This window comes from Diceros bicornis, unplaced genomic scaffold, assembly GCF_020826845.1.
Source record: "Diceros bicornis minor isolate mBicDic1 unplaced genomic scaffold, mDicBic1.mat.cur scaffold_67_ctg1, whole genome shotgun sequence".
NCBI lineage: Eukaryota > Metazoa > Chordata > Mammalia > Perissodactyla > Rhinocerotidae > Diceros > Diceros bicornis.
The window spans coordinates 827,015-852,658 of record NW_026691553.1 but is presented as its reverse complement, the minus strand read 5'-3'; the positions used below and the strand labels follow the sequence as shown (position 1 = coordinate 852,658).

The following is a 25,644-nucleotide window of genomic DNA, read 5'->3' as shown; positions in this document are numbered from 1 at the left end:
CTAGTCAGGTCAGCTGGCTCTGACTTCCTCATCTACTGCCCAGCCATCAATTTGGAGCGTCAACAGACCCCCACCCACCCCACCACCGTCTGCCCCAGTGGCCTTAGGAGAAAATTTTAAGACAGTCACCTTCCGAGTCCACAAGAACAGTACCACAGCGAGAGCTGAGAACACCTGCTGGGGCCCAGGACCGGGATGTGGCGTGGGGCGCACATCAGAAGCATGGAGCACAGCTGATCAGCGCAGCGTGTGTCTGACAGACATCTGCTCTGTTCAGGCTGATGTGGGAATAGGGCTGGGGGGCAGACCCCCACAAGCACCCAGGGACGGATCCTTCCGGAAAGTTACATACCGAGACGGCGCAGCCGGCCCAAGGTAGACCATGTGTGGGGTTCAGAAAAGAAAAGCCAGAGCTCCAAAACGACATTTAATTCCAGCCTGAATAGTTCAATTCCACAATCAAAGCTTAGGAACACGGCAAAGATTAGCAAAGAAACAGATATAAAAATACTTCACAACAATGGAATATTCCCACACGAACCACTGGGTTTCCACAAAACCTCATGGATGTTTCTAACCCACGACCCACGAGAACATCCCTCATGTTTGTAAGGCGGACGTTGCTCGCGCTACCGACCACTTTCAATGAGGGTTGCTGTTGGTGGACAGTGCAGTCGGACTTTTCTGGAAGGAAGCAAGGCCATTTTGGCGACGCCAATAGGGCCATCCTCCTTGGGGATGGGGCCCTCTCTCTGTGTCCCAGGAAGAGTGACCAGAGCAGGGCCAGGTGCCAACCAGACTGGCGCATTGAGGCTTCGGGCTACGCGGCATCAGGGGCCTTTCCGTCGGGTGAGGAACCATCGTCCCTCTGTGGTTTCGGCTCTGCACATGGCCAGCCATGGGGAGCGGCCTCCACCGCAGCGCCTCCAGCCCCTCCCTCCCGAGCCTGGGCCCCAGATGGGACACCCTGAGGGCCAAGCCGGGAGGGTCGGAGGCAGAACCGCCAGGGCCGGGCGTGCCTGGATGCTCTGCTCTTCGATTTGAGCAAAATCAACTAGGACGAAGATGGCCTGCGGGGTTCTGGGCAACGAGGTCAGCACGCCGTCTCTGGAACATCTCAGTCTCGAACCAACCGGAGATGTCTCTGCGGTGTCTTCCTGTTCAGACACCAGCCTCTTGGGGCTCACGTGCCCCCACCACGTCCCATGAGAATCTCACTCCAACTTTCCTCTGTGGTGCCGGCTGTCAGGTGAGGGGACCCCGTCCCTCCTCACACGCAGCTGCCAGTCGTTACAGTGGGGCCACCACCCCTGCCAGGCGTGACAACGCAGCCAGGGTGGAGAAGACGGGACAGGCTCTCAAAATGAACCTCTCCAATGTTTACTTCCACATACAGTCTCGCATCAGCTTAGAATAATTCAGTGGCGTGTGGCTCTGACTTAGACTTTCTATGACCGTGTTTGAGGACTGGCTGAGGAAAACTGAGTCACGGGCCTCCACATGGCTGACTCCAAGGAGCCCAAGCTGGGGACCCTCGGGCGTCGGGCGACTCACCGGCGGAGACCTGCCTTCTGTGCCCTGGGCGGGAACTCAAGCCTGCCTTCCAGAAAATGGCCTCGTTTCTGCAGACGCCAGGCCCAGGCGATGAGCTCGTGTCCCCTATGCTGCGACTCCACGGCCACACAGTGATGTCGGCTGCCCCCGGTGGCAGCGGCGGGCATGCGGGATCGTCACAGCTATCCGGGCAGATGACCAAGACTGCAGGGGCTGGCTGGGTGGTGACAACGCTGGCGCCAGGAGAGACGCGGCTGTGCACGGAAACCTAGGCGGGACGGGGCGTCTGCGGGGTCCCCACACAGGACGGAGCGGAGAAAGGCCACTGGAGCCACTGACGTCCATGTCCTCCTGCACAAGCAATCATAGCAAACGCTAAAACCTGAGGGCAGCTTGTCTTCTGTTCTGTCTCCTACAAACACCAGTTTTCTTCACAAACGTTAAGACGGGCAGCGCAAATTTAGGAACCATCGAGAGGAAACCACGAAAAATACACTGACGCTCCTGGAGCTGTCATTCACATCAGACTCCTCTCTCAAACGCCTGTTTAATATCAGATACGCTGCTTTTTAACACAAAATAACACGTGTACCTTATATTAAACTATATGATACAGTCACAAGTAATGATATAAAACAAAATAAAATGCACGTTTGTCCTTTGAAAAACCTTCGGGTTTTTTGGGAACTGTACTTTCCCAAAAGAGCCAGGAAAAGAGAACCGGGTCTTGGCGTGTTCACGAAATCGACTTCTCAGAGCCGTGGAAACACACCCCCAGTCCCCAACTTCCAGAAGGTGCTCTTGGCCGGAGACCGGGGCACCGGCAGCGCTTACTACCGGCAGACGGCGTGTTCACGCGGGCGCAGCCTCCTCCGGTGTCAGCATCGCCGATTCCTTTCCTCTAGGAGCTGGTTATCAAATATTTCTTTTTCCCTTCAGGAAACAAAAGGCGATAACTTCATTTTAGTAATTAATCCAGTTTTAAAGGGCATGAAACAGGGGAGTTAGTGTTTCATGGGGACAGAGTTTCAGTTCGGGAGGAAGGAAAGTTCTGGAGATGATGGTGGGGATGGCTGCACAACAAAGTGAATGTGCTTAAGGCCGCTGAGCTGTGCACTTAATGGTGAGGACGGTCAATTTTACGTTGTTGCTATTTTATTACAATTAAAGAAAAAACAATTTTTTAAATAAAAGAGTGTGAAATATCAACTTGTTCTTAGGCAATTTCCCTGTCAAAAAAAAAATTATATTAACAATTACTTGGCTAGCCACCCCTCCCAGGACAGAAAGAGACAAGCAGGGAACACCTATTCTGAAAGTGACCTGGAGAAACACCAGACGGTGGGCGAGATACTGGCGAGTATGCCCTGGCAGGAGAAGAGATACAAGGTCACCTTAGGAATGACCACAATGGAAACAGCGCCAAGACTGCTTACGGTACAACCATACAGCGTGGACTTAAATAAAGCCAGGTTTGTACACGACTACAACAGGGACAAGGGGGATGTGAACAAATGGCTCCCGACGTCGGGGCGAACGGATCCCATGACGAGAGACTGCGCCCCTGGAAACAGGGGCCGAGGGGAGAGACAGCGCCGCTCACTCATCACGCCACTCAGCCCACGTCCCCCGGGTAACCAAACGGTGGCCTGCGTGTTCAATCTAATCCCCTTCTCTGAGAGCGCGCTGAACGTCCTGTCTACGGTGCATTTGAGACGTTCACAGCGGGGCGAGGCTGCCAAGGACTCGTAACGCTTTGTGACACGGGGAACCTGGAACACAGCTCCTTGCGAAAAGAAAACCTCGCAGATGGAGAGGCGCCATCACCGGAGCAGAATGGTCAGCTTCCAGGACGTGAGGGAGGGAGAAGAGGAGGCTGGCCGGAGCTGAGACGGCCAGCTCCGACATCACCCTGCCAGGATCACCGTTCGCTATTCGTCTATCGGGGTGCCAGGCCAGACTCGAGTTCTAGGAACAGACGTGCCAAGTCTCTGTTTCCAAAGGCCCTTCTCGTCCGGTCAGTTCAGCTGGATCAAAGCTCCTGCACACAGAGCCAAATGTACTCTCCTGTGGACAGTCAAGCAGGCTTTCCCATCCACTGCAGCCCAGTCGGCGGCCTCCTACCAGCCCTGGCACACACCTGGGCCCACCCGGGAAGGACTCAGGCCTCCTGGGGACCGTGAGTCTTTACCATCAAGCGTCCCGGGATGGTGTGCACACTCAGCCCTGGACGGAGACCCTGGCCTGTGACTCTAGTTGAGTCTTCAGCCTGTCAGTGCCACGCGGGCCGCGCCTGTTCCCAGCCAGGCCTGGCAGCACGCCCAGAGACGGATTAGGGGCTCTGGGGGCCAAAAATCCAGCGGTGGCTAAACACTCGATGTGAGGGAAACATCTTGATCACAGCATTCTTCTGACCAGCTAGGAACCGGCCAGGGTGACTGTGGCTGCTAATCCTGCTGCATTTTCTCAAATAGCCACGGCGTTGGAGCAAGAGGGGGAGAAAGTGCGAAACGCAAACGTGAGCGCCTGCAGAAGGGATCAGGCACAGCAGGCCCGAGCACGTGTCCGGCGGTCAGCCCCGGGCGCTCCTGCAGGCCGGCGACGCGGGGCCTGGGCTTGCATCCAGCTCTGCCCGCTGCGACCAGCTTGGAGGCCCTGGGCCCACTGCCCACACTGGCCGGAGGAAAGAACGTTCACATCGGGCGATTCCTTGGCCAAGTGCTAACATGAAACATTTTCAAGTTCACGTGGTTCATTTACCAACCAGGCGTCTGGACCAGCGTGTCAAGAAGGGGGTCACGACACCAGTGAGTGTGGAAATACAAGCCTGTGAAAACAAACTGCAAACGGTTTGGGAACAGTGCTATGAGCGGCCTACCGGTAGCTGAGTGAAGGTCCTTTTATGTACTTCTCCTCGGCCGTCTTGTAATCCACCTCGTCGACTGCAGAAATTGCACAGATGATGGCCTGCAAGAGGGCAGAGCGAGTCAACCGTGGGCAGGGCCTAGCACAGCACGTTCCGAGGAATCTGCAGGGGGCCCATTTCAACCACAGATCAGCCTCCGGACACTTCCCGGTTTATGGCTCAAAACACACGTACGGAATCCGTGAAATCTCTGCTTACAGCGAAGTTTCTGAATTACATCAATAACGTTATCCGTGGACTAGAGACAAGAGTCCACGTTACTAAAAGCAGAGATTGAAAGGCAGGATCCCAACCAACAAGTGCGGTTTTGAAAATTGTTTACTGTAAAAAAAACGAATGAGGGGCCGGCCTGGTGGCGCAAGCCGTTAAGTGCTCGCGCTCCGCTGTGGCGGCCCAGGGTTCGCAGGTTCGGGTCCTGGGCGCGCACCGACGCACCACTTGTCAGGCCATGCTGTGGCAGCGTCCCATATAAAGTGGAGGAAGATGGACACGGATGTTAGCTCAGGGCCAATCTTCCTCACACACACACAAAATAAAATAAACAAATAAATAAAAAAAACGAATGAAAGTACAATCATCATGATTTAAATACACAACAGACATCTAATATCAAGAAATCATTATTAATTTTTTTAGATGAGACAATAGTACTGTGGTTATGTCAAAAAGTATTTTTAGAGTCCTTATAGTTTAGAGCAGGGTCTCGCCCTTGGCACTGCGGACACTGGGGCCGGGTCATTCTCTGGGGGGCTGTCCTGGGCACTGTGGGGGGGTTGAGCAGCATCCCTGGCCCCACCACTTGATGCCAAGAGCACTTCCCAAGTCGTGAGGACCACAGATGTCCCCAGACATCGCCCAGTGTCTCCTGGGGCAGGACTGCCTGTTTTAGAAATACACACTTAAGTATTTATGGATAAAAAATACTTGAGTCCCTTCCCACCCCAGAATAATCCAGGGGAGTGGACTGGGTACAGATGGAGTGAGGTCACTACTCCAGCCAAGTAACAGGCACATAACAGCTCATGAGGTCATTTTATTTCTGTATGTATTTGAAACGTACCACAACAATACAGTTCACAAATTTTGAGTTTTATAACGCTTTTCTAACGCGCATAGATGCCCGGCAGTGCCCATCTAACCTCCAAGAGAATCGGAGGGGTGGCATTGACTCCTTGCCCAGCCCGAGCCCCAGCTGAAGTGCACTGAGCAGTGAAAACCCCCTTTGCCCGAGCACCCTGTATTCCAGAACGGTTCCCACAGGCAAACGCTGTGGGAACACCCCCCATCCCCCAAAGCTGGTGGTGAGATTCAAACCCCACGGGGGGCCGGGCTCCACACTGAGCGTCTCAGCACCAAACCGCCCGGTCCCCGTGGCCGCTGCAGCCCCCCTGCCAAGGCAAAGCTGGGCCCTCACCGCAGACCCCCACCCTCCACGTGCAGAGCCACCCCCGCCGGCCGCTCACCTCGGGCAGAAGGACATCCAGGATGAAGCGGATCCTATCGCCGCTGATCCGTGTCAGCATCCTGCTGCCCGCCTCCTGGAAGACTCCTTGTAAGTACTTCACCACCAGGTCCAGCTGTTCCTCGTCCTCCAGGTACGTCTCCACGCAGGTCACGTACTGACTGGAGTTCAGAAACGTCTTCAGCCACCTGGACGGCTTCCTGTTCTTCAGGATGGCCCGCAGGTGGCTCTCGGTGCCCCTCGCCTTCACGATGTACTCCACCAGCTTCTGGTTGGCCCGGTCCCGGGCGGCCCGCGACCGGTCAGGGAGGACCTTCCTGCGCGGCTGCCTCCGGCCCTGGGGGCTCCCCGCCTCAGGCTCCCTCGGGTCCCCTTTGCTCAGCTGAGGGAACGTGGTCCCCAACACATCCTGCTGGATGGACTTGCGGACGGGATAGCCTGCAGAGGAAGCGCACGTCCGTGGGACTGCCAGCCTGGCCTCGGGTCCCTGCAGCCTCCCCTCGCTCACTGTGAGGCCCTCAGCAATCACGCGGAGCCTGGGGGTGGCGGAGAGGCCCATGGGGCCTCGACGTCTGCGATAAGCCCCTTGCGCAGAACTGCCCCAGTCCTACAGGGCCGTTCCTCTGACGGGATCCCGCACCTCTGTCCCCAGCTCTGCCCCACAGCCAAGTGTGACCCGAAAGAGCAGAGCCCAGCCCCCACCTGCCCCAGCCCCGCCGAAGCAGCATCACGTCCTCTGTGTCCACTCTGTAACGACCAGAGGAACGGGGTACCGAGTGGCTGTCAGCTAACTGAAAATGCCAAGCCACAGGGAAGGCAGACGGAGAGTGCCGCCATTCAGACGTCTCAGCATCCAGGCGACAGTCTTAAAATCCTCGGCGTGTCACCGCTAGCACTGACGGGGGCCAGTGTCGACACTGAGGATGCGGAACCGCCGTCCCGGCCCCCACGGCAGAGAGACGAGACTGTGGGTGCCCAGTGGACACTGCGGCGGGTTGCACAGCCTGGGTCTGCGATCCAGGAACAGGCTGGGGACGCCACATCACCTCTGCCTGACACATCTCCTCCAGAGCCTGGGACACAGAAGACCATTGCTTCCTTTTTTTTTTTTTGGTGAGGAAGATCAGCCCTGAGCGAACATCCAAGCCAATCTTCCTCCACTTTATGTTGGACGCCGCCACAGCGTGGCCTGACAAGCGGTGCGTCGGTGCACACCCGGGATCCGAACCCGGGCTGCCAGCAGCGGAGTGCACACACTTAACCGCTACGCCACGGGGCTGGCCCCTGGAAGACCGTTGCTTCTGAAGGACTAAAAGCAGGTTATGCTTTTCAAGAGGTGCTGGTGGACTTACTTATATCGGCCGCATAATATTCCAGGAAAGAGCCGGCAAAAGAACCACAGCCTGCAGAGGAGGCAGGAGGGGAGAGAGCCTTGTTTACATGCAGGAGGAGAGACCCGGGAAATACCTGCAGGGTCGAGTCCAAGCCCCGAGCAGACCCTTTCCCAGGGGAGAGCAAGTGGGACACAGAACTGCTGTCAAAGCAGCCGCGAGGTCCCCAGAGGCACGGAGAAAGGCCAGGACGTTTTTACTGACACCACCACGGTTTACAGACTCCTGGCAGCCAGGCTCGGGGTGGACGGAAACCACCTCTGACTCACAGGAAACCCCGTCTTCTGCTTCTCCCCAGCATCTCGGTCTCTGCCCGGGCGCCTACCCACCTGCCTTTCTTAGGGAGGAGGCTGTCATGGGCCGGGCCAGACGGCTACCGGGAACGTGCCTCATTCTGCCCTCACACTCAGGGGTCCTCAGAGGAGGACCCCACCTGATCCCTGCCTGATCCCTTTGTCCGAGGGCACGCAGGCCCCACGTACCGAGCCGGACCCTGTAGTCGGTGATCAGGGAGACACACCAGCCGATGGCCTGGTCGAAGTCCTCCTTGGCTTCATTCTGTAACAAGACCCAGACAGCGGACGTGAACAGGAGGCTGCAGGGAGCACTGCCCACATTCCCTCTGCATCCTCAGTTCCCTCACCCACAAAGGGGACCCAGCAGATGCCCCCGTTCAGGGCTCCTAAGTCCAGACCGGGAAATGCATGTCCAGGCCTATGTATGTGGCTGGGCTGCTCAGAATATGGTCACTTGTGAGCCGATCGCTCTGGGCTGAGAGAGTGAACCGCCGACTCTAAGTACAGGAAAGCAAAAAACACCCCAAAAGGCAGCCTACGTGGCAACCACACAAAGACTTTAACAGTTGTGTGAAATGAATCCTTCTACGAGACATTCTCATGCCCATCACTTAGAACACGGCAGGGTCAGCCAGGAGGGAGGGACACTCAGCCACCCGCAGCGGGACCCATCCGGCCTCCCAGTGCTCACCAGCAAACCAAGGACAATACCCTGGTGAGAAGCCCCAGTGAGGATCCCCGAGCTGGGACCACGAGCTCCTAGGAACCACAAGCCTGAGGCTAAGCTGAGACCCACTTCCTGCGTACCGCCACCTCAGCCCAGCCTTCCTCCCGCAGTCGCCGCAGGCGTGGGATGGCAGCAGAGCGGGCAGCTCTGAGAGGGGCTCAGGGCCTCAGCCAGGCTTGCTGACCGGCACCTAGGACAGCGCCCTGTGGGGCTCCTCAGGGAAGGAGACACACGGGGCCCTACAGACATCACCAAGCTGTGATGGTCACACAAGGGCCCGCAGAGGACGCAAGAGCCGATCCATCAACACCCCCAGTGCAGGCGGAACAGCCCCTCCTGGGAGGCAACGCTCTTGCCACTCAAGTAGACCAGCCCCTCGGTCTCCCCTCCGCACCCCACCTCACGAGTGGACCTGAACTAACATTTCTCAGAGGACAGGAAGGTGGCCAGCGGACACCCTCCAGGCATCTGCATCACGAGAGGGAGGCCCGTGCACCATCTTCTCGTAACCCAGGCTGCTTTGTGACAAAACATGTTCTGTATGTGTCTAAGGCACACAGGCCTCAAGGCACGAGTCCTGCTCTGCTTTTTGCCCACCCCTCCCTTCTGGGATGGCTACCTGGACCCCCCAGAGAGCAAAGGGGCTGAGAGGAGTCAGGGCAATGCCCCCGGCCCCGGAAAGTTGGGCTGTCGGCTCCGCATGCTCATGGATTTGCACCTCGGGGAGCGTGGCAGCTTGTCCCAACCGCCACCAGCCCTCTTCCAGAACCAGACCCGCTGACCGGCATTCTGGCGGGGACTGGGCGCCCAGCGCTGGTGGCGGGTTAGAAGTTGCAGTGAACAAACTCAAGCAGACGAGACAGACAGGGAGCAAGGCTCACGTCGTGGAGACGCGCACATTGCTGAAGGCTGGGGTCCCGCCTGGGTGCCAGCCTTCCCAACACCAGCCCACCCCCAAAGCCCGTGGCCTGCTGCCCTTGGAGCAACAGCACAGCCGGTCAGCAGGAGGCTCCCTAGACGGCCCCCAGCCCCACGATCCCACTCACAGCGTAAGGGAACAGCTTCCCCAACAGGAAGGCGGCACCATGACACGAGCCCGGAGCCCCACTGACCGGCCGTGGCAACACCCACACTGTGCGGAGGCTGACAGACCCTCCCCACCTGGCCAGTTCGGTCTGCGTTGAAAGCTGGCATTTCAGAGCTGAAGAGACATCGTTTCTGAACGGACCAGCTCCCTGTGGCTCGTGCACTCAGTGTACGACAGGAAGCCGATTACAGAACCGAGGGGGCGGCAGCCACTGAAGAGCACAGAGAGCTCTTGGTAGGGCGCTGTCGCTACCCACACGGACAGGTGCTCAGGTTCCCTCCGCACACCTGCGGGCCCATGGTGCTCGCAGTACTGGGGTGGGGTGGGGTCCCCCACTCCAAGGAGCCGGGGTCTACCACACCCCAACCTGCGGGGCGGCCACAGAACAATCGCCCGCACAAGGAGCCAGAAGGAGTGGGCCTCGCGCCTGGGCTCTCCGCCACCTCACCCCACGGCCCTGGGCAAACTGTGCTCTGCGCCGGCAGCCCCCAGAGTGGTGGTGAGACCCCAGTGCCGTGATCCCCCAGAATAACGGCCAGAGCCAGCCCGGCAGATGCTCTGCCCTGACTCCCACGACCTTCACATGCACACACCAGCCATGGTTTCACAGGCGACGCAGAGGACCCCGTTACCAGTCACCGAATCAGCCACTCAGAGAGGCACAAATAAGGGTCCACCTACCAGCAGAGCGTGCTTCTCTTTACAGTCGAAGTGCTTCAGTCTTTTAAGACACACGGTGATACTGGATGGACAGAGAGAGGCAAAGGTTCACGTGAATGAACTCCTTCTCGGGACCTAAAAAAGGTCCCCTTCCTCTGATAAAACGAGTGGGGGCCCCCGGCGCCTCTGCCGGCATCCGTTTATTTATCGAACGCGACTGTGGTCCCCAGCGGCCCGAGGAAGCCCCCTGGAGCCAGGCCCCGGAAGCGACAGGGACGCCCTGAGTGGGTCCCTAGGGGGATGTGGCTGGGCCACCGTTCAGGACAGGCAGACCCCGGGCCTGGTCCTCGCTCCATCCCCCCGGCCACTGGTAGGAGGCGGAGGCAACACCAAAGTGCCAGAGGGTCAGAGCAGACCGACCCTGCACGTTCCCTCCGAAACTCGCGGGGCAGTTGTTTTTAAAAAAGCCGCTCTGAGCAGGCAGATACATCTGAGTGCATTTTCATCCCATGATTAAGGATTAGGAGAGAATGACCGGGCAACCAGCCAAACGGCAGAACTCAGGCAGAGGCAGGTCACTGCTCACGGCCCCTGCGGTGACCACATTTTGCTAGTTTGCGGAAACTGAGGGCGATCCAATGAGTGCCAGGCTGGATTGCCTTTCAAAGCTGGCAAACAAAATTTGGAAAACTGGGGCCAGCCCAGGTGGCCTCGTGGTTAAGTTCAGCAGGCTCCACCTTGGCGGCCCAGGTTTGGTTCCCAGGTGTGGACCTACACAGCTCTGTTAGCGGCCATGGTGTGATGGCGGCCCACATACAAAATAAAGGGAGACTGGCACGGACACTAGCTCAGAGCAAATCGTCCTCAGCAAAAAAAAACAATAAAATGAAATTTGGAAAACTGGACTGTTTGACCAGTTCCTTTAAACACTGCTTGTGTTTGGAGTCCTCTTCCTGGGGGCGGCTCACAGGGGGCACGTGGACCCTGCGGGGCTCCGGAGTCCTGCACCCCGCTCCCCGGGCCAGCACCCCCGCATCAGGCCTGCACCTGGGAGCCATCCTCAGAGAGCAGAGACCAACATGGGCTTACCCTTTCCCTTTTGGGTTCATGTTCCCTTCAATAAAAAGCACGCTTGCTTTCTTCTCTCTTCGCCGGACGCTCTTGACCTGTCAGCAAATCCAAGAAAACAAAGTGTCGAGAACCCAGGAGGAGGATGTGGGTTTTTAAAACACTCTTCTGACACCATCTTCTTGGGTGTTCTGGTGAACGACTGACACGTGTGACCCGGAACGCTGGCGGCTCGGGGGTGACCGAGGCTGTTAACACCCTCGGACGCTCAGAAACTGCCCGAGCTGTGCCCCACGCCTCACTCGAGCTCGATTCACAACCGAGCAGAACCAGACAGGGGGTGGTGTGGTTTGTTTTTAAAGAAAGGGAACTGCATACTGCTGCCCATCACCCCTTTACCAAATCGTCCAGCTGATTTTCCCAGTGGCTCTGCAGGGCAGGCCCATTCTCATCTGTGGGATGAGCAAGGCGAGCTCAGGAAGGTGAGGATGAGCAAGGGCACACAGAGGCGGCAGCACCCCACTCCAACAGCCCCCTTCCTCGCTCGGCCCCCCTTTCTGCAGCGCCTCACGTGGCCAACGTGGCCGCAGACTCTCTCGCCCCAGGAATCTGTCACGTTGGTGACCAGTGCACCAGCAGGGCCCCCGGGGAAGTGGTGGGAACAAGGAGAGGGCTGGAAGGTCCGGGAAATGGGGGGACACGGGCGCCTCCTGGGAAGCGAGTGCTCAAGGGAGCACAAGGCCCCCATAAACGGCCCCCCACGACTGCACCAGCGCCTGCACTGAAATCTTCTTCACCTGTCCACTTGTTCAAGCCGCGTGTCTTACAGCAAACGCGGCACAGGCTTGTGTTCCATCCCCCTGAACTGCGGCCGGTCGGTGTGAGCAGGCCTCGCTGGCTCGGACAGAGCAGACTCACGAGACAACAAAAGCTTCTCGGCTGCTGCAGACACCTTCCGGGTTTACCCGCCACGGTCTCTTACTAAGAAGCCAAGAACTACAGCTAGAATCTCAGACCTGTCTCTGCCGGGGGGAGAGGCAGGGGAACAAACGGAGGGCCGAGAGGAGCTGGGATGGTGCCTCTGCCTAGAAATTAAACTGACAATTTACAACGTCCAGGAGTAAGAGAGAGCAGAGCCAAGAATTCGGCTGCATTTAAGCTCATCCACCACACCGGGGGCCTGGGACAGAATCTCACATACTTGTTTTCACACGTACACCTGGGCCCTACCCTAAAATCTGAGTAGTTAGAAAGCTCCAACGGGGAAAAAGTCTGAAATGCACAATATTTAAAATGAGCAAACTGCAGACTTTTTCTTCAGGCAGGTTTTTCAGAGCCTGCTTGGTAAAAATTTGACCTATGAACCTTACCCTCAAGGAGGCGAAAATGACTAAACTCCCTTTATTGAGGTAAATGTGTCTCCAGCAATCCTGCTGCTAAGCCCATCGTTCTTTCCAGTAATAATGAAACGGCGAGAACACTGGCCCGGTCCAACTGTGGGGCACTGAGGACAAGCGGAAAAAACCTCGTGGAATCTGACTGCCCTTAGAAGGAGGAGGAGTTGTTCTTACCACCGCCGGCCAGAAGGGGTACTTTTGGTATTTAAGCCAGACTAGCATTCCCACTTCAAATGAGCGTGGTTCTGGAATTAAAAAGAAAGAAAGAGAAAAAGAAAAACAAAGACAGAACAGATACGTCAGATCCGCATCAGGCAGCAAATGCAACAGCTTGAGACAACACAATCGTCGTGATACTCTTTAAACTCGATGTTGACACAATTCGCTTAAAGACCACGAGGATCTGGAAGGTGGGTTCACAACTCCTGCCGCTGGGACCCCAGTGCCGATTACGGGCGCACTGAGTGGTGGGGAGCGAGGGACAGCGCTGCTTTCTCAGTGGGGACAACGTGCCGTGGTCACCTCGGTGGTAACACGACGGGAAGCTGGTAGGTGGGGACTCTGTCCCATCTCTGCACCTTCTCTGGAAATCTCCAATTATTCCAAAAAAAAGGCATTTTTTTTAGGGGCTGGCCCAGTGGTACAAGTGGTTAAGAGCGCGCGCTCTGCTGCGGCGGCCCGGGGTTCGCGGGTTCGGATCCCGGGCGTGCACCGACGCACCGCTCGGCAAGCCATGCTGTGGCGGCGTCCCATATAAAGTGGAGGAAGATGGGCATGGATGTTAGCCCAGGGCTGGTCTTCCTCAGCAAAAAGAGGAAGATTGGCCGATGTTAGCTCAGGGCTGATCTTCCTCACAAAAAAAAAAAACATTTTTTTAGAAAGTGTGGCACAAAACCAGAAAGGAGACGATGGGGCACAATGAAGCCCCAACAAGAGAACCTAATTTCTAAGAAGGTCAGCTGTCTGAGTAACTGGAGTCTTAAGAGGGAAAAAAAAAAGTATTTACATAATCATCAGATAACTACAAAATTATTTCGGAACAAAATTTAACTATTTCTAACCAAAAAATTCCAGAATGAGTAAACAATAGAGATGTTAAAAAATCGGGTAACAAAAACTCGTAGAAAACACAGGCTGTTCTCCACACGGAGCCAAGATCCTCTCGCTCTGACACTCTGTGGAAGAAAGGGGGAGCTGCAGTGCCTGACTATCTAACAGCTAAAAGGTCCACAGGGTGAAAAACGAGACCAAGCAAAGAGGGCGCAAACTGGGAAATGCTTGCAGCAAACACGTGAAGGGTTATCACCCCAGAGGGACTGCCGGCCCCCATGAGGACAATGGCCCACGGCCCAGAAGGCCAGTTCAGGGGCCAGCCAGGAAACACCAGATAGACGTTCAGGCTGCCGGGGACAAACAAAACCAAATGGAAGCAAAAAACAGGAAAAGAGCAAACACCCAGGTTTTTCGGGGCTGTGGTGACCTGACCCCGGCTGGTGGCGGCGGGGACAGAAATGCCCTTTTGGAAGAAGGCACAGTGCCCCTTCTCTGTGGCCCAGTAAGCTCCACTCCCAGAGCTGATCCTACAGTTATTTCCCAGAAGCACACGTCATGTGCACTGTAGTCCCCCAGGAACAATCTAGATACTCGGGGGGGGGGGGTTAGTATGTGAACACCCGTCTCTCCTAGTAAACAGTAACTAGGCGCCACTAAGAATGTCTGAGTTGTCATTAACTTAAAAAAAGGAACACACAAACCCGTAAGTACACTGATACAGTGATTGAAACACACTCAGCGTTCGGGAAGAAGAGCTGTGCACCAAGAGCGTGCACGCAGCACGGGACCCGTGCAGAGGCCCCACACGCTGCACCCACATCAGCGTCCTGGATTTGCAGGATGTTGCTGCTGGGGAGGCTGAGGGAGAGGTCCCCCAGACCTCTCTGTACTATTTTTACAACATCTTGTGAATCTATAATTATTTCAAAATAAAAAGGTTAAAAAAAAAAAGAGACTAGACTATGTAGGATGAATGGTTAAGGGGTGAGTCTAAAAATGTAATTGGTTCTAAATTCCTTAGTTCACGAAGCAAACTGATTTCTGTTCATTGCTGCTTCGGGATCTGCGGGTCTCTATTCCCGATCCTTCCACGCAGATGGTCAGTGGCGCTTACACGCATGTCTTGCCCTGGTGCAGACAGCACGTTGGGGGTGGGGGTCCCTCAGGTTGGAGATCCTGCCTCTCTGGACAGACTTGCAAATGCCATCCCCAAAGGCCCTGTGAGGCAGCGCCAGACCGCACCACCAGGCCACACCCCAACAATGCCCATCTAGTCCCCTCAGTGTCCTTCGTTCCCATTGAGGGACAGGACCAACGGAGGAAGCAGTGTGCTTAACAGGAAGGGCTGGGCTGTCTCTTCCCAGGGAGTCCCTCTTCCCTTTGTGAGGTTATCCTTCAGACAGAGGAATGAAAACACGGCACTTGTTAAGGTCTCGGTTCAGCAGGAGAAAAATCCAACAGCAAGAGACCTTCAGCTGAAGACACCAGAAATGGTTTAGGACCGCCAGCCCACGTTTCCTTCCAGCGGATCGTCACAACTGAGAGCACACGGGGCACTTCTTATGGCTTACCATGGTATAAAAGGATTCGTGGTGGCTCCTCATCTTCCTCCTCTGCCTCCAGGAGAGAATTAATGGAATTAAACTCCACTGACTCTTCAGAGGACTGACGGTCTGCCAACAATGTTAGATTACACTTTCATTGTCATCGTCTTGGTGACTCATCCCAAGAAAAACATTTCATGATACGTGACCATCAACAAAAGGGAAAGCTCTCGTGTTACACAGAGTTTCGCACTGCCAGATTCAAATAGGGTTTGCTTCGATTAAAGTACATTTAAAAGAAAGAAAAACAAGAAAGAGAGGGAGGGAGAGAGACAGAGAAGGCCTTTCACGTCGTAAAGGAAAGGCGAGCGTTAGGAGCAGCAACCTAAGTTACGGGGCGTTGAATGGACTGAGGGGAACTCCTTCTGTGTGGCTATTCCTTTACGCTCTGAAGCGCTCGGTGGACACACAGGGAGTGGGGTGCAACCACGGGGCGAGCAGCAGTGCAGCCACTTTCTCTTCAGAAAATGGCAAGGAGCTGCGTGCGGATCAGGCCCCTGCGGCCTTCCAATGCTTGAAGGAGACGACCTCATGAAAGGAGTTTAGAAGAAAGGCAGAGACCTATGTGGCAAGTGTGTGGGGAGGAGATCCGGAGACACCTCACCACGCAGAAATTAAGACTTCCGAATTAGCATTTCAAAAATAAGTGGGATGCTACACTGTTAAAATGGAACAGCTCATAGCGCATGACTGCAACCACACAAAAAGTGTATCTACACGGGAATCCTCACAAAGTCAGGAGCCTTTTAAGCGAGTTAATCACTTTTGAGATTCCTGCCAATTTAACGGGAGTGCATTATCGCTTCTGCAACAGTTAAGAATGAACGAGTTAATCCCCGGGGAGCAGATGCAGCATCATTACAGCCACAAGGCTTCCCGGCGCCTGCTTCGCCAACAGGGCTCCACCAGCCTCTGCCACGGGCCCCCTGCCCCATCCCCTCCCTCCGCTTCAAAACAAAAATAAAGACAGAAATGCTCGGGAGCAGTTGAGGTAATTACAGCCCAGTGGGAGGGACAAACAACGAGGAATTAGGAAATCTCTGCTCTGGATCTATTTTGGTAAGGATCTCATCGAGATCTGGTTAAAAATACACGAGTGCCCGGCTCCGAAGCCAGCCGTGGGAGAACCACAGCCACCCTCTGTGGCTCGCCCAGCACCGAGACACCATGCTCCACCAACGGACTTTTACCTTCCTCCAGGAGGTGAAAATTGCTTGTTTCCTCTGCGGGGAACTGCAGGGGAGGTGGGCCGAGTTTGGCAGCACTGCGCAGAGTCATGCGTCCCTTTGGCCCTGGCCGCTGGCTGCCGTCTGGGCACAGCTCCTTGGAGGGGCAGCCTCGGGCATCCGGGCACCCCGGGGCCAGGAGCAGAGTGGGGCCACCCAAAGGCAGACCTGGGTCTCGCCCTTCAGCCTTCAGACCCTCCTCAATTCTAGGAGGCGAGCGAGGGGCCGACGGGCTGCCTGCTTTTATCTTCCTCTCTTTTTCAGGATCTCCCTCTGAAAGTAAACGTGCATTCTGACACAAGCTGGGCTCCTGTGTCGAATTTCTTCCCCTTTTACTTGGGGTCTTCCGATCTTCCTGGTGTATTCTTGATCCACTACCATCCTGAGAACCACCTGCGGCTGCGGAGACCACCAGGGCTCGTGGGATTTCACTTTTCCCAAACCACTTCTTGTGGTCCACTTTGCACTGGGGGTCCTTTTCACAAGCGGGTGAACCTGATAGCCTTTGGTCTACACGTTTCCTCCTCTCAGGTCCACAACTGCCTGACATGCCTTTGAGGAGAAAAGATGAAGAGTTGGGATCACAGAGCGAGGAGGCCAGTTCCTTGGGCTGCTCTCTTGGAGACACAGCAGTTCTTTCTTCCCTTGAAGAGCTTTCTTGACAAGAATTGGTTCCCTCGTTCAAAACATCCAGAGCCACTCGAAGCGACCGTCTGTAGGTCAGCTCCTCCAGGGGGTCCTCGTGAACCTCATTCTTTGAGCCTGAAGGACGGAAAATAAACAAAGCCTGGTGACATCTGGATACCTGGCCACTGCTAGCAGAGAGCACTCTACAAGCTTGGCCATTTCATTTTGACTGCTAGTTTTTGTAACTAAAGAGAGGACTAACACTTCTCACCTACATCTTCCCAAAGGAGGACAAGGTTACAAAACAGCTGTTCATTCAGGGCTGTGGGGCTCTGTTTTTTATAAAACAAGCTGACTGACCCCAACCTGATTGGGTTACAGAAATAAATTCCTCCAGGTTACAAAACAATACCGCCCGCAAAATGTATTCAGATGTTTCGCAAATCCTCTCCCAGCCTTCAATTTCAAATTCAATCAGGGTCAATAAAAACCCATGCCAACTAAATAAAGAACTCCGCCGCCAATGTATTCTGGGCTGGGGGTGGGGGTGAGGACTAGCGGATAAAAAGGACTCATTGTGGGCTGGTACATTTTCCATACTACTTTGCAAGGGCATTTCAAAGCCAGAAAAGAGCATCATGGGCCTTGAGATTTCAGCCTGACCTCCCTGCTGCAATAGTTTTATTTATTCATTCCAACACACAGATATGGTGCTATTTATTTGAACAAGATGATAGATGCAATATCGCAACTCAGCAGGCATAATACCTCAATCAACACAGTTATTTTCCCCTGTTTAATATTAAAGGCACCCATAAATAACCAGCCCCCGACACGATCTGAGCGAACAATGACAATGGCGTCCGAGAGGTGATGGTCGACACCACCTAAGGTATGTGGGGGTGGCCCCTGCTCTGCACAGCAGCTGTTTTTCCAAAGACAAGAGGAAAATAGACCCTATTTCATACACACCATTGCAAGGAATTCTGGTCAATCTTTTCACAAGACAAACAGTTCTTTGCACATGGGATAAGCACTCCCACTTTGAGGAGAGAAAAAGCATTTTTACGTTTGGATTTGCAGATCTGCGACTGGGTAGGGAGGCGGTTGCTGTTTCCTAGTGGTGTGTGTGCATGATAGGTCCCCAGCGTGGCTGGGCTCAAAGTCTCTCTCACCTATGAAATGCAAAGGGGGTGGGTGTCACTGAGTTCCATTTCCGACCGGCCTCGCCCCCACCGACGACGGCCCCAGCAGACAATGGGCGGCCAGCAATGCTGATGCCGGTCACACGGTTCTTTCTCCCCTGGGCTCAGCTACGGAATTTAAATACACGACCAACCTCTTCTCAAACCTTGGGCAGAGACCAGACCAGCAACCATTTCACAGTCTTACTATGGGATGAGCAAAAAAAAAAAGAGGAAAAGTCTTTCCCCCTCTCCTCAGGGAAGCGAACCCATTCCGCGTCTTGTGCACCCCGGAGGCCACGGATGGGACCAGCCGATCCTGATGCTCGCCGCTGGCCATTCTGGGAGTCAAGAACAGGATCGCTTCTAGGAGCAAATTCTAGAAAGGTTTAAGAAAGTAGATCCATTTTCTTCCCCTCCTTCAGCTCAGGGAATTCACGTTCCCTTGCACAAAAGGAAGAATGGTGAACAGGGTCACTTTTTACCTGGAGAGCTGAGTCTTACCTCCTCCCAAACTGTCTCTTACTTTGTTAAAACCTAACGGTTCCTTAGAAATGTGCTCTTACCTAATAAGTCAGCAATCTCGTCAATGTGAGACTTCTTCAGGATCTCGACTTGCGTGCTTTTCACCCGAATTCTGCAGGGACAGAAACAACCGTTATATGCCACCAGCCAAGGCCAGGAAGACATTTTCAAACATGTTTTTCTTTAGATGACAAAGAAATTAGATTCATTTTCTTCCTTCTCAACCTCCCACTTAAACCAGAAGTCACAGCCGACTAGGAATTCACGTGCCTGAGGTTAGAGGCAGGAAGGACCCTGGCGAATGTGATTTTTTTTTTCCCTTTTAAGACAGAAAAGGTTGGCTGGATTTAGCAGTAAAAATGAATTCAAATTGTGACTTTTGTGAGGCAAATCCTACTTTCAACTGCACAAATACCTCCTTTGTTAGACTTTCAGAGTAGATGATAATGTCACTAAAAGCTGTTTACAGCCCAGCAGGTGTGTTTTAGTTTAAAAGGATGTGCTTCCCTTTTCAACTGAGTATTCAATTACCTTCCCAGCCGCAGGGCGAGTGCGAGCTGGGGACTAAGGGAGCTTAGGAGGCAGCTCTGAAGAAAGAGGGACGGGGACCCAGGGAAATTGTAACTGGAGCTGACTTGGTTTTCGTCTCTATTTAGAGTTGGGAATTCTTCCATTAGACATACCCGTACCATCATCATACACTATCCGGGCATCTTAATCATTCTAAATGATCTTATGTCCTTCCATCACTGGATAATCAAGAGCAGAACAGTAATGTGCTGCCACATCGTCTATTCGCCTTTTGAAAACTAACTAATAGTTTCTTATTAGAGGAACAGGCCCAAACATCAAATATTTCAAAATTGATAGGCCTGTCACACAAGCGTCTAAAAAAAGACACACAAGTAAAGCTGTGGGAAGGAAATATCCCTATTTGAACCCCAACGAGAGTTTACCTTGCGTATAATTTATATTTATTCCATTTTTGTACTGATCTCTCTGGAGATCACACAGAATGCCTCGTATAGATCTTCAATTTCCAAATTTACATAAAATAAAATCAGCTGTTTTCCTCTTACGGTTATCATGAGCATTAATAGTTACAAAAACTAAAGAGTTGATAAGGCCTTAAGAGTGGACTTTGCTTTTTTTCAGGGTGAGGGGACAGGGGGCTGTATCAGAAATCCCATATAGAAAAAAAAGTAGTATTACAAAAACACAACACTTAACATTTTGTCTACGGAGAGTATTTGAACATTTAGAAAAAATTCCTTTTTTCTCTTATCTTTTGTTGACGCCTTAGGTCTGGCCAAAACCTATGTTTAAAAAAAAAAAAAAAAGATCCTTTTATTAAGATACAACAAACAGTTGACACAAAGTAAGAAGCAGTGGCAACATTAATACAAATGTAACAGATCGTTGTTAAAGCACACAACCACAGGACTTCAGCGATATCCTGTCTAATCCCAGTTATTTTGCAGGTGGGGAAACTGAGGCACAAGAGGTCAGTGGCAGACCCAGACAAGGACCCGGGGTTTTGCCTTGTGGCTCAGCACTCCTCCTACTGCGCCGCTGGAACGTCTCCCTGACAGACTCCCATTATTTACCATCACAGGGCTCCTTGCCAGAAAGTTCCTTGAGTTACAGCCTTACATGCCTTTTTATAACTGACTCTGTGAATTTTTTTTCAGTGTGGAGGAAAAAAAGACACTTCTGGAAGTGTAACCCTGTAAGCACTCGACCAAAACCCCATTAAATGGGGAATGAGAATCAGTGCCAACAGATCCGAGCGCCAACTGTTCAGGCTCAATTATTTCACTGAAGCAACTCCTAGGTATCTCCTGATAAAGATTTTACTTGTCACTCGAAAGTCATTTCTAATTCCTGAAATTACAGAATAATGGCTGTCACCTTTGCAGGCCATGATCGCTTTTTCCATCTGCAGAGGACATACTTGGCATCCGTCATGATTTAGACTCATGTGGCAAGCGGGAATGATTTGGCACAAAGTACTTGAAGGTCTGACGCGCTGTGCCCTGCAACGAAATTTGCACGGGGGTTTATAACATCGTTTGCTGGCGCCGGGAGCGCAGAGGCAGCCCTCAAGGACAAAGGTGAGCAGGGCTTAGCCTCAAGTAGATGGTTCAATTCCGTCATCTTGCGCTGAGATGCTTGATGCCAAAAGGAAATGACTGGCCTCGGTACCTCGGGAGGCGCCCGGATTTTTTTCATAAGTAAAATACAGCCAGATGCCCTCCCCACGGTGTTGTCTAGATTATTTTTAAAAGGCTCCTGAATAAATCACCTCTGTGCTGAGGCCTGTCTCTGACCCCAGCACAAGAGGCGCTTGCGACTAAACAATCGGAGTTCACAGCCCTCCCCCCGTCGGGAGTTCCCAGTTGACCACCGAGCAGAGAAAGAAAATCGAGCAGAGAAATAAAATCGGAGGACAGCTCGGCTGCCATGTCCCTGAAAGGCCGGGGCAGCTGCAGACCGTCCACTCCAGCAACGGGAAAGACCGGCCTGCCTGTCAACAGGAGCGGAGAGGACGCGGAGGGGCTCCTTTGTGCAAAGGGGGGTTCACCACAGCAGCGCAGGGGGGTTCAGTCAGCAGAGGAGGGGTTCAGACAGCAGACGAGGGGGTTCAGGCAGCAGACGAGGGGGTTCAGGCAGCAGAGGAGGGGGTTCAGGCAGCATGGAGGGGGGTTCAGGCAGCATGGAGGGGAGTTCAGGCAGCAGAAGGGGGTTCAGGCAGCAGAGGAGGGGGGTTCAGGCAGCAGAGGGGGGTTCAGGCAGCAGAGGGGGGTTCAGGCAGCAGAGAGGGCGGTTCAGGCAGCAGAGGGGGGTTCAGGCAGCAGAGGGGGGTTCAGGCAGCAGAGAGGGCGGTTCAGGCAGCAGAGGGGGGTTCAGGCAGCAGAGGGGGTTCAGGCAGCAGAGGGGGCGGTTCAGGCAGCAGAGGGGGGTTCAGGCAGCAGAGGGGGGTTCAGGCAGCAGAGGGGGGTTCAGGCAGCAGAGGGGGGTTCAGGCAGCAGAGAGGGCGGTTCAGGCAGCGGGGTGGGGGTTTCAGGGAACAGACGAGCAGAAAAAGGGATTCAGGCGGCAAAGCAAGGGATTCAATCAGCAGAGGAGGGGGTTCATTCACAGAAGCGAGGGTTCAGGCAGCAGAGGGGGGTTCAGCACAGAGGAGCGGGTTCCCGCGGCGGCGCGGGCCAGCGCCCCGGGGGAGCCTCTTTCGGGGTTCGCCCCTCCCCCACGGCCCCGCCGCCTCAGCCTCCGGCCCGGGCGACCGCCAGGCTCACAGGACGCCCGGCCGCCCAGCGCGGCGTCCCCGAGCCCGGCGCGCACGGAGAGGAGGCCGCGGCGGCCCAACGGCGGCCGCACCCCCGCCGCCCCAGCTGCCCGCGCCCGCGCTCACCGCCTCCACCTCCGCCGCCGCCGCCGCCGCTCCCCGCGGGCCGGGGGCGGGGCCAGCCTCGCGGCGGCGCCAAGCCCCGCCCCTGCCGCCGACCAATGGGGCCCGCGCGCTCGCGCCGAGGCCCCCGCCCCTTCCGCCCGATGGGGTGCGAGGCTGACTGACTGCCGGGCGGGCGCGAGGCGGGCGGGCGCAGACTGACTGACTGACTGACGGGCGGGCGCGAGGCGGGCGGGCGCAGACTGACTGACGGGCGGGCAGGCGCAGACTGACTGACTGACGGGCGGCCGCGAGGCTGGCGGGGGCGAGGCGGTCGCGAACAGACTGACTTGCGGGCGGGCGCAGATTGACTGGCGGGCGGCCGGGCTCAGACTGACTGACTGACTGACTGACTGACGGGCGGGCGGGCGGGCGCAGACTGACTGACTGACGGGCGGCCGCGAGGCTGGCGGGGGCGAGGCGGTGGCGAGCAGACTGACTGGCGGCCGGGCTCAGACTGACTGACTGACGGGCGGGCGCGAGGCGGGCGGGCGCGAGGCGGTCGCGAGCTGGCTGGCCGGCTGACTGACTGACTGACTGACTGACTGACGGGCGAGGGCGGGCGGCTCGAAGCAGGCTGGCGGGCGGCCTCCAACTTCGCGGCCGGCCGCCGCGCGCGAGTCTGTGAGCGGGTTTGGCCCCAGTTCTCTCTGTAAACCCGCCTCCCTCGTCCGCTGCCTCCTGCTGCTGCCTCCTGCTGCTGCCTCTAGTCAGACCCGCGCGGCTTGGTGCAGACGCTGAGGGAACCTTCGAGATCTTTCCGGAAGCTTCCAGATCCTGAGGCGTCCAGGTGAAGAAGTGATTCCCGCCTCACGGCCGAGCGCCGGCCCGAGGTCAGGGCCCCGAAGCGGGCGTGCATCTGCACGTGTTCCCGTGCTCCGTCCAGTCCCCAGGGCAGCAGGTACCCCGCTGTCGAAGGGCCCCCTAGCCTCTCTTCTTCTTAACATAATTGTCACGATGATGTCCCTTTTTGCTGAGACCCAGGTGACATGTGCCGCCCTCTTGGTTTCAGGTGTGCCACACAACGACCCGCTCTCTGAGGTGTCTTCCTTCACCTGCCCACCTGGTTCGGCGCTGCTCCAACAGGGACGGCGTGGACGCGTCCTGTCAGGTGGACACGAATCGAGGGGGTTAGCGCCTCTCGGGTCCCCACGCGTCCCCAGGCCTGGCCCCGAGGCCCTTGTCTGCCTGGCCCTGGCGCGGCTGGGACCCGTGCCTCTTGTTCCCTGAGTGTCCTGTGTCGCATGGCGGGTCCCAGGCCGTCCCTGGCCACCGGGGAAGCTCCCGTGGGCAGGCCTGGCCGTCTGGCCTGTTCACCTGCCGTGGCCGTCCTGCTAGCAAGGGCGAGGTCCCCGGTGTGTCCCCTCCGGCCTGGTCGCGGCCTCGGATGGAACCCGCGTGGAGTCGCTCCGAGGCCGTTGGGATGTGGCAGGCGAGTCGTCTGAGCCCTGGGTCGCCGTGGATGGGTGGCTCGCCAGGTGCGCGGCACGCCTTTGTCTCCGCTGGAGTTCGTGGTCTGGTGACAGACTCACCGCACTTTGCGCCCGTCATCGAGTCAACAGAGAGGAGGAAAGCAGCCGGCCTGGCCCTGGCCCTGGCGGGGGCTGAGATGGACCGTCGTCGCGCGGGGCTGCCGGGGAACGTGAAGTGGTACCCTTCTGACAAGCGACTTGACGTTACCTGTCAGACGCCTGGAGAACGTCTCACACCCTCAGCCCGCCATTTCCACTGCAAGGCCTTCTCATGGGGTGTAATCAGATGGCACAGGTGGACATGCCGCGACGTTTTCTGCCGTCGTCTTTATCTCCTGGAAAAGATGGCGAGTCCCCTAGATGGCCTACAGCAGAGGTGCGGTTAGCTACAAGAGGGTGGAAACCGTTTTTCTACACGTGTTAAGTAACAACAGAAACGCCTCTGATTCGTTTCCAGGAGAAGGAGCAGAGTTTTAGTTAAAGCCCTACCAGGCTGGCGAGGAGGCCGGATCCTGTTGAGGGATGTCCTCTCGGCGGCTCCGCCCCTCATCGGTGCGGCTTGCGAAGTCGACCCTTTCGCGCACCGTGAGTGCCAATGATTTGGGATATATATTTATTCTTTAAACAAATATTTGAGTGACTTTGGTGACAGGCGCTGGGTGTACAACGGTGAGGAAAACGGCACTCAGAGAACTCATGGCCTGATGGAGAAGACGTTTAATAAAATAGCGGCTAACGTGGAAGCGCTTTATAATGATTAACTCTCTTCAGTGTAAGAGCCCTAACGGGTCGCTGTGATAATTAGTCCCGTTGTTTTGGTTGTCACCACACAACAAAGCACTGCAAAGCCCGTTAGCCACGGCACCAGGTTTGCTTGCTCACAGCTGAGCGGTCTGGGCTCAGTGCTGCTGCTGGCCTCGCCGGCGGCCACCTGTGTGCACGCAGCTGGCGGGTCGGCTGGAGCCGGGGCAGTCGGGCTGGGTCTCCATGTGGCCTCTGCACTTGCTCCCGCCAGCGGGGTAGCGGACTTCTTACGTGGCCGCTCAAGGTTCCCGAGGGCACAGCGGTGGATGCTGCCAGGCCTTCGTCAGGCACAGGCTGGGGACCGGCACAGCCAGCTTTATTCTCTTGGTGAGGGCGAGTCACGGGGCCAGCTCGGATATGAGAGAGAGGATTAGACCACGTGGATTAGCAGATTAGAAGATGTGATTTGCTGGGGGCCACCACACCCGTCTTACAGACAAGGAAACCAAGATGGAAGAACATTAAGTCCCTTGTCCAAGGCAGAGCTAAGATTTGGAACAGGGAGTCCAGCTCCAAAGCCCAGACTGTAGACCACGACACCGTCAATAAATCCTGACGAAGTTAATACAGGAAAAGCGCAGGGACATACAAGAATAACAGACAGCCTTATCTGGAGGAGGAGGAATCAACAAATGACATTTAATCCTAAATCCTGTTGTCTGAGTGGGCGAGGGGCTGGGAGAGAGCTTTCAGAGCTTAGGGACCTGTGCAAAGGCCCTGGGGTGGCGAGTAGTACGGAGAGGTCCCTTGTACCCATCACTCAGCTTCCCCCAATGGTTATATCTATGTTATAGGATATAGTAGGTTATATCCTACTGTAGTATAATATCAAAACCAGGACATTGACGTGGCTACGGTGTGTGTGTGACTTCTGTGCCATTGTGTCACATGTGTAGATTCGAGTACCCACCACCCCAATCAAGACACAAGGCGTTTCCACTACCACAAAGATCTCCCTCTAGCTGCCCCTGTTAGTCTCCACCACTCACCCCACCATCTCCCTAACCCGAGCAACCACGTGTCTGTTCTCCATCTCTGTAGTTCTGCCACTTTGAGAATGTTCTATAGATCTGACAGCAGGCAGCCTTTGGAGATTGGCTTCTCCACTCAGCACGATACCCTGAGATGCA

At 55.4% G+C, this 25,644-nt stretch overlaps 1 protein-coding gene across 2 annotated transcripts; it reads right to left on the bottom strand.

The window, feature by feature from the left end:
* Nucleotides 1-414: 414 nt before the first annotated feature.
* PWWP3A (PWWP domain containing 3A, DNA repair factor) lies at nt 415-21,294 on the bottom strand. 2 transcript variants are annotated; one of them, XM_058537837.1, is made up of 13 exons: nt 20,699-21,292; nt 20,018-20,103; nt 18,829-18,899; nt 16,416-17,213; nt 15,193-15,294; nt 12,743-12,813; nt 11,193-11,269; nt 10,125-10,185; nt 7,816-7,891; nt 7,295-7,345; nt 5,944-6,380; nt 4,433-4,521; nt 415-2,487 (listed from the first exon to the last, which is right to left on the bottom strand). In XM_058537837.1, the coding sequence occupies exons 1-13, from the start codon at nt 20,753-20,755 to the stop codon at nt 2,433-2,435; spliced, it is 2,031 nt and encodes a 676-aa protein (XP_058393820.1). In that variant the 5' UTR covers nt 20,756-21,292; the 3' UTR covers nt 415-2,432. The 2 variants fall into 2 exon arrangements, with proteins under 2 accessions (XP_058393820.1, XP_058393821.1); XM_058537838.1 differs by lacking the exon at nt 7,295-7,345 and having other exon boundaries at nt 20,699-21,294.
* Nucleotides 21,295-25,644: the final 4,350 nt, after the last annotated feature.